Source organism: Chenopodium quinoa, unplaced genomic scaffold, assembly GCF_001683475.1.
Source record: "Chenopodium quinoa cultivar QQ74 unplaced genomic scaffold, ASM168347v1, whole genome shotgun sequence".
NCBI classification, from domain to species: domain Eukaryota; kingdom Viridiplantae; phylum Streptophyta; class Magnoliopsida; order Caryophyllales; family Amaranthaceae; genus Chenopodium; species Chenopodium quinoa.
The window spans coordinates 2,598,993-2,607,490 of NW_018743942.1; the positions used below are offsets into that span (position 1 = coordinate 2,598,993).

The 8,498-nt window shown below is 34.5% G+C and overlaps 1 protein-coding gene across 1 annotated transcript; it reads left to right on the forward strand.

The window, feature by feature from the left end:
* Positions 1-2,529: 2,529 nt before the first annotated feature.
* Positions 2,530-8,155, forward strand: LOC110688864 (probable sucrose-phosphatase 2). Its single transcript, XM_021865623.1, has 9 exons — positions 2,530-2,793; positions 3,031-3,106; positions 3,194-3,493; positions 3,994-4,095; positions 4,213-4,407; positions 4,493-4,783; positions 6,007-6,193; positions 7,757-7,803; positions 7,881-8,155. The coding sequence occupies exons 2-9, from the start codon at positions 3,047-3,049 to the stop codon at positions 7,974-7,976; spliced, it is 1,278 nt and encodes a 425-aa protein (XP_021721315.1). The 5' UTR covers positions 2,530-2,793; positions 3,031-3,046; the 3' UTR covers positions 7,977-8,155.
* Positions 8,156-8,498: the final 343 nt, after the last annotated feature.

The following is an 8,498-nucleotide window of genomic DNA, read 5'->3' on the forward strand; positions in this document are numbered from 1 at the left end:
AAAATAATCATAAATCATGTTAAAGCATAATAATAGCAAGATCCTAGGCTACTAACAAGATTAATAACAAACCCTAGCATGTCACTAAGAAATAAAAATCAAAGCTTTAGCCCTAACATGATACTAACAATCATAAATATTAGGAAGAACATAGGAAGCATCGTAACAATCATATTTGACATTAAAATTACCCTAGACATGATATTAGGAATATCATAATAACAACCTAAACATGATTTCTACATCATAACATCAATAAATCAATTAAAGTACTTACTTTGATGCCTCGTACCTCTTTCTAATAACAAAATACACACGTTAGTAACTTCAAGGAAAATAATAAACAAACAATTAAATTAAATAATTGAAATAGAGATTTGGGACCAAACCCTCAGAAATATCAAACCTTTCACGTCTAGGGCGAAGGCAACTTCGAATATGGCTAGGTGTTTCTAGATCCGCAATTTTGTATTTGAAAAGCAAGTTCAGAAAAGAGAGAGAGAAAGATGGTGAATGGTTAAAGAGAATGAGAAAATTGATGATTGAAAACTTGTTGTAGGTGAATGAAAACGGAGTTTTTACGACGTTATTTATAGAGAAAATCAGCCAAAAAGATAAAATTAACAAAACAGAGCATAGGCGCACAGAAAACCGAGCCAGCGCCAACGTTGGCTGTTGGCGCCAGGCGCCAACACTGGTGCCAGGCGCCAATGCTGGCGCCAGGCGCTATAGCTGGCGTTTGGCGCTGATTTCAGAAATTCACGCGTTTTCTAAAATCAAATAAAAATTACCGTACAGGAGGATAAAATCGTATTTTCCTCAAAAATGCTCTTTGATTTAAATTAAAACTCTAAAAAGTCAACAAAAGTCAATTTATCAATGCTAATTGAATTAGGAACGAAAAGAACCTTCTAGAAGAATCTAGGAGACTAAAACCATTCCTAATTGCATTAGGAATGATAAATCATATTAGGCCCTCTCCTAGATCATTGAGCCGCATATAGGGCTCAAACCGGGCTTAGTTCAGTAAATTGGCCATAACTTCCTCAATATTCATCGGAATTGGGCTTATAATATTTTGTTGGAAAGGTCTTTTCAAGCCCCATCCAACTACACTACTATTGGACCCATATCATGGACCAACAAAACTGGATTGGCTGTATTCTTAAAATAAGTTTTCAAAAATAGAGAGAAGAGAAAAGAAATTAAAATTATCCGCAACACTAGACTTTCCACACTTTCACTTCATTCGATTATGGTTCGACGTGAAAGGTACTCATCACTGGGTTTGGTTTTGGGGAGACACAAATGGGTGTCTACAGTAGTAATACTTTTGTTCCTTCATTTGACTTTGTGACGTAATCATAATTATTTTATTAATCGTGCATGTAATACTCCCATTATATTTTCTTTAGAATGATATAATTTTATTTTTATTTTGTAGTTACAAATTTTTATCATATCTTGCAATATGATAATCATATTAAATATAGTGTTAAACTAATACTCCATAAATAGTGAAATTTACTGCATAGCACGAAATCTAATCTAGTTTAAACTAAATCAGACCACATAGATGAAATTAAACTGCATAGCACGGATCCTAATATAGTTTAAACTAAATCAGACCACATAGATGAAATTATATCGGAGGTGATTAGTCTTTAGACACATCAATACCTCCCCTTTTCCCTTACAAAGAACATTAACGGGGAACGGGACACTTCCAATCATGGAAAAAAAATACGGTGGTAGTCGTGTTTGCGGTAACGGTCGCGTTTTCGCGAAAACGGCTTATAACGGTTAATAGAACGGATCGCGGATTTCGCGACGTGAATTTTTTTAAAAAAATCACACAAGTATAATTTTTAGCTTGTTAATTCACGTGTTTTGTATTTATACCATATTATGCCTAAAACTATTACAAACATTAAAATTTCAATTCAGAATAGAAAGCCCACATACGTTTTTTTATAAAAAGGGTAGAGAGGGGTAGTTAATGGGTCACAGCTCACCATAAAGGTAAAATAAATAAATGGGTAAAAAAGATGATGGAACAAAGCTGTCACAAGACTCACAACTGCAGTAAAAATGTTGAAAAAAGACAAAAAGTGGAGCAGCATGTGACTCTTTGACTCAACTTTTTTACTTATTTTTTCATAAAAAAATGTACTTCCTTCAACTTCCGTTCTTCAACCCCCGGTCCCCTGCTCCCTCGCTTCTCTTCTTTCTCCATAGCCATGCTAGCACTGATACAAAGAAATGGAAGGCTGTTTCCGAGCATTTCAGCATGCCTAAACCGATAACTTGCTAATGTAACGGTTTTAGAAAGGCGTTCTACCGTTACGGAACGGCCAACTCGCCGATTTGGGTGTGAATTTCAACTCGACATTATATAACGACCTTTTTTAGAACGACAAGTCTAAAACCCGTTACAAAGCGGGCGTTACATAACGGAACGGCCGAGTTTTTTTTCCCATGCTTCCAATCCAATTTGGTGAACTAGTTCCACACACAAAATTTGGAGGAAAAGTTCAGTTGATGCAAAAATTAAAATCAGTGTATTAGTTGTGGTAGTAGTGTGCAACTTGTCCGTAACCCAAAAACAAAAGAACCGCCAAAGATATTCCCTCTCGATCCTATTCTTTTGGTGCTCCCAATTTCATAATCTTCACGCTCTTCAATATCATTTAGCCACACAAATTCATTTGTTCTTCTCTCTAAATTCATCATTTACAGATATCATTTATGTACTAATTCTTCAATATCATTTGCCTTTTGCTTAAATTTCAGGTAATCAATTTATGTCCCAGAATTTGATTTTCTTGCTTTATGTTACACTTGGTTATCTATTTTCAATTGTTTTAGTTGAATTCGAACTTTAATTTCAAATTCATGATCTTATTTTGATCATATTTATCGCACCCATTTCGAATCTTCATGAAGTTTTTTTTTTTTTTTTTTTTTTTTGCTGAAAATCAATTTTTACGAATTTAGGGATTTAATTGGTTGTTTGATTTCATTTTTTAGGGTAATTTGTTGAAAAATGGATCGTCTTAGTTCACCAGCACGGCTAATGATAGTTTCAGATCTTGATCATACAATGGTAAGGCAGGCAGTTTAATTTAATCACTTAGAAAAATTATCAAATTTGGAGTTTTTGATCTGAAAATGAGTAATTTCTGCATTTTAGGTTGATCATCATGATGCTGAGAATCTCTCTCTTTTGAGGTTCAATGCTTTGTGGGAATCAAATTATCGCCACGATTCGTTGTTGGTGTTTTCAACTGGAAGATCTTTAACCCTTTACAAGGAGTTGAGGAAGGAGAAACCCATATTGACTCCAGATATCACAATTATGTCAGTAGGCACTGAGATTACATATGGTAAATCTATGGTGCCGGATGACGGTTGGTTCGATATTTTGAGTCAGAAATGGGATAGGAATATAGTTATTGAAGAGGCCAAGAAGTTTTCTGAGCTCAAGCCTCAGGTATATAGTTATGCTTATGATTTGTAGTCTTGTATTAGTTGTTTAAACTTGGTGAATTTGCCTTCTTGAATGCAACAACAACAGCAACATAGACTTAGTCCCAAAGAGATTTGAGGTCGGCTAACATGAATTGTCATAAGGAACCGTAAAGTGTAAGTGGATGGGTTATAGGGAAGTAAATTCATCTTCAAATGTTATTTGTAAATCAAGAGTATTTTTTGTATTAGTTTTATTATAGGGAAGTATCATAGTTTAGTCTATGTGCGGTTGAGGTTGAGTGTATTGGCTGGGAAGTGTTTTGATGTTGGAGAATAATGATCGTGTCTGAAATCTGATTGTTATTTCAATAGAGCAATGTTCCAGTCAGACCATTTCATGTAGTTAGCTATGTAGGGAAAGTAGCGTAAGTGAAATGGAAGAGTCTTTCTCTGCTCTAATTATTACATGATCGCAGTATATGATTTACTTTTCTGTATTTCTTAGCTTTTAAGTCGATGCAGGCTGAAACAGAGCAACGGCCACACAAAATTAGCTTTTACGTTGAGAAAGAGAAAGCGCAACAAGTGACTAAGGATCTTTCCGAGAGATTGGAAAAGTGTGGGGTAATAGCCTCTTATTATTGTAAAACAAGATTTGATTTAGTTTTGGATTCTTATTTTTCATCTCTGGAACTTAATTCTCTCTTGTTTCTGAAATTGGTGGCTTTGATTATTTTCCAGTTGGATGCAAAGATAATATACAGTGGAGGGATTGACTTGGATATATTGCCACAAGGGGCTGGAAAAGGACAAGCACTTGCTTATTTACATAAGAAGTTTAAGTCCGAGGGTAAACTACCCATCAATACCCTTGTATGTGGTGATTCTGGAAATGATGCTGAGCTCTTCAGCATTCCAGACGTTCATGGTGTCATGGTTGGTTGCTAGATCACTTATTTATCACAGTTTCATATTTATTAAGGCAGATGCGGTAACTTTTTCTGTAGTGAATGTATTGCAGGTTAGCAATGCTCAAGAGGAATTGCTGCAATGGCATGCACAAAATGCAAAAGGAAATCCCAAAATTATCCATGCAACTGAAAGATGTGCTGCTGGAATAATACAGGCTATTAGTCACTTTAACCTTGGTCCCAGCATCTCTCCTAGAGATGTTATGGATTTTACTGAATGTCAACTGGAGCATGTGAACCCGGGTCATGAAATCGTTAAATTTTACTTGTTTTATGAGAGATGGAGACGTGGTGAAGTTGAAAACTCTGAGTCGTACTATGCAAGCCTCAAAGCAGTTTGTGTATGTTATGATTTACCTTCACTATCCTCCTTTTGAATGTTTATTTTGCAATTACCCATGATTGCAATGCATGTCTTTTTTTAACATTAAATAATCTAAGTCTTTTTTTAACATTAAATATTCTAAAGAGTCTTTTTTTCTTTCCTATGTGTCGTGTTCTTTCCTGAGACAATTCACTGACTTTACGCTGTAGCTCTTTTCCTTATTCCACCTATTTAATAAAAGTATGCTTTGTATTGTGTTTTACATAATATCTTTCACCAATTCTCACTTATTGTGCTGTTGTTTTAGCCGACTGGATTTCTTGAGAATCATGTAGTTTCATTCTTTCCTAATATAGAGCATGATTATATTCTTATAACAAAAGGACATTTTTCTTTTATTGATCACCATCTTAAAGTTGAATTGAGACTTGACAACTAGCCAAAATTTTGAGTATCTGGTAGATTTTAATACTCCAGTATTTTTTTTTTTAATTGAAGTTTCATTGTTGATGATGTAATCTACATTTAATGAATAAAACCAAAAAAAACTTTTAATGCTTTTGTTTAGTTCAGTGGAATTGGTTATGTTTTCTTTTACTTGAAAGTGTTTTTTTTTTCTTATGCAGTGATTTCAAAAATGTATTTTGCAAAAGCAGTGGTGGACTGTCCCATTTTAGTCCAAAGTTGGATAGCTTTGTAAATTGTATTAGGTTGAGAAGGTTTTGCAAGTTGATTCATTTATTTTTATGTTTGTTATTAATATTTCTTAGATCACAAAATCCGTGTTATGAAATGCTGTCCTTTTAAGGTACCCAATTTCCCAAGTTTTCTGATACTTAGCTTGTTACCCTTGGAGAAAAATGAATGCTTACATGGTATACTCTTATGGTGCTTATCCCTGTTGAATAAGCATTTGTTGTCTTTCTAAATATAAAGCCTTTTTCCTGTTTGCATTTGGTGGGTTGTGGAAGATATATTGAGAAAATCTTAATGAATTTACCATCTTTCTTTCTGATACATCTATAATCAATTTTCGTCTGTCTTCTATTTTGATCTGGGACAGCACTTGGTCTATGGATTATGTAACAGCTAAATGTAACCATATCGTTGGATTCTATCTTAATAGCATAGTGGATAGTACTTTGTTCCATTGTGTTATTATTGTACTTACTAATATTCAAATCTTTGAGCTACGTATATTACTCATAAATTATTCTTGTTTCATTTCCATCATAACAGCATCCTTCAGGGGTTTTCATCCATCCATCTGGGGAGGAGCTCTCTCTTCATGACAGCATAGATAAACTTAAAAAATGCTATGGAGATCGTCAGGGAACAAAGTACCGAGTTTGGATTGATCGCCTTTTGCCAACAAGGATAAGTAATGATGCATGGCTAGTGAGTTTTGATAAATGGGAATCGACTGGTAAGGACCTTATTTTAAAAGAAATTAATTATTTTAATTCACTAACCTTACTTTCATGCTGTATTAATTTTGCTCTGTTTTCATGGTATATTGTAGTGATATTAAGTTGTTTTCTACCCTAGAAACTTATTGTCCTTTGGTTAGTTTTAAGGAAAGTAAAAATGGCTGGAACAGTGAACAAGACATTGACATTCTATGTATTTGATGCAAACTTAGATGATTTTTTATTCTTAACATGTGAATTGTGACAGAGTATCTGGTAAAAAATTCTGTCAGATCTGCTTTAGGACCAGTAATTTCCAGTTTGGATCTTTATTGTGAGTGATTATCCCAAATATGTAAAAGACAAGCCATCACTTATTCTGGAACAATAGCCAAAAGATAAGACATCACTCATAAAAAGAGAGGGAATTTCTTGCTCTAAGGCACTGGTTGGTTTGAAGTTAAATGTTTTCAATAAAGAACGAGTTTCATGGAAAACCACAATCGCAATTAGTTTCCTTCATTTTTTGGTTCCTTACAAGAAAAGTTATAGAGATTAAAAGTAGGAGTGGAAAGGTGAGGATGTATGAGATGAAAGTAAAGAGGATGGAGGAAAATGTGCCTTCCCTTGTTTTGTAAAGGAAAATGTTTTCCAATATAGAGATTAATTTTCCACCCATTCACAAACCAAACAAAGGAAAATGCGGAAAAATCATTTTCCATGAAAACATTATACATCAAACCAAACACACCCTAAACTGAACAAAGAGAGAAGAGAAGGTAATTTAATAGAATAAAGAGTGCTACAAGAGAGAAGGTATAGGAGATAGAAGAAAAGGAAAAGACAATTGATAAGTTTCAAGTGTGTAAATCCTACAAGTGAGAATATAAAGGAACTAGAAGGAGCTAGTTGGGTTGACCCCTTATTTATCTGCTGTTTAGGTTTGGTAAAATTTGGACATGGAGTTAAAGTTTTATGTTCCAAATTTATAAAACCAGTTGTTTTTCTGCTCATTGTCAAGACGAATAAAATCTAGTCAGGACTAGAAAGGACAAGTCCATGAAGTACCTTGAATCTTATTGCCGTTTTACTTGTCTTATGATATTGATGACTTGAGATGTCGAGTGGGAAGTTGCTGTGAATGATATTTCCATTGGAGCACGTGCTGTGAATCTGTGATTCTGTGAAGAACAAATGAAATGTTTGCAGCTTAACACAACTTTATCTGATTTCTGTTCTGAACGTTAATGTTTTTAATATTGATTATGAGAGAAACATCCATTTGGTTTTTGATGATTGATCGGGCTTCTATGGTGATTGACTTTATATATAAAGTAAGACACTGCAACAACCCAACCTTAATAATATTAATACCAATTGAATCGATAAAGGTAATTTTCATTTGGACGGACATGTACACCAAGAAACAACCCTTTTAAATCCTGACTTGAGGTCATTTGATGTTAGGCTTCAGCTTTTTATTTTATCTTCTGGATTTCTTCGTTTAACCAAAACAGTTCATCCATGAAGAGATTTTTGATTTGTTTTGCATGTAATTAACATTTGGCTTATGCTTTCAGGCGAAGAGTGCCAATGTGGTGTCGTCACAACTCTATTGAGATCTAAGGCAAGTGCAAGACTCTAATATATGTGTCCATTCGCGCTCTGTGTAAGGTTCTTTGAGTTTGACCATTTATTGTGCAGGTTGCCGACTCCTTAAGTGACCTGTTATGGGAGCATGTGCATCAAACATGGTTGGATGGGTATGCTGCGAAGGATCAGAACTCATGGATGTTGTAGATTTTCCCACCTTGTGCTGGATGGAGTGTTGATCCAAGGGGTGTATTTTTGTAAAACTTCAATACTGTTTTAGTTGTTGGGATGTTATCATCCTCGTAATAAACCAAAATGCTTTGCGACATTTTCAATTGCTTTCAACGCTCAAACAGATCAAATATAGCATTTTCTGTTTTGAGAAATAATTCGTGCATATAACAAATTAACAAACGTACTCGGATTTATCAGCTCCCTTTTCTGCATTCTCTCTAGTGAAGTTTGCCGAGGTAATAGTTTCAGCCTATTGAGATTTGAGACTATAGTGCTAGCCCACAAGCCTAGAGATTTCACGCTTCCACAATTCCACGACACAGTAGAGTTAGCTTTCATTGCATTTTTAATACAGGAAGACTTAAACAGGTAGGCTCCATATATTCTTTGAGTTTGACATGTATAGCACAGTTGACACCACCATTGTTGAAACTTGAAAGTACACTCTAGTATACGAAGTAACTTGTTTTTATTTGTTTTTTGGACATGTAGTTG

Bases quoted from the DNA above. Each gene is read 5' to 3' on its own strand.
- LOC110688864 (XM_021865623.1), top strand. From the start codon at position 3,047: ATGGATCGTCTTAGTTCACCAGCACGGCTAATGATAGTTTCAGATCTT. The intron at 4,408-4,492 runs GTTGGTTGCTAG...AATGTATTGCAG, and splicing joins CAGACGTTCATGGTGTCATG to GTTAGCAATGCTCAAGAGGA. The intron at 4,784-6,006 runs GTATGTTATGAT...CCATCATAACAG, and splicing joins CAAGCCTCAAAGCAGTTTGT to CATCCTTCAGGGGTTTTCAT.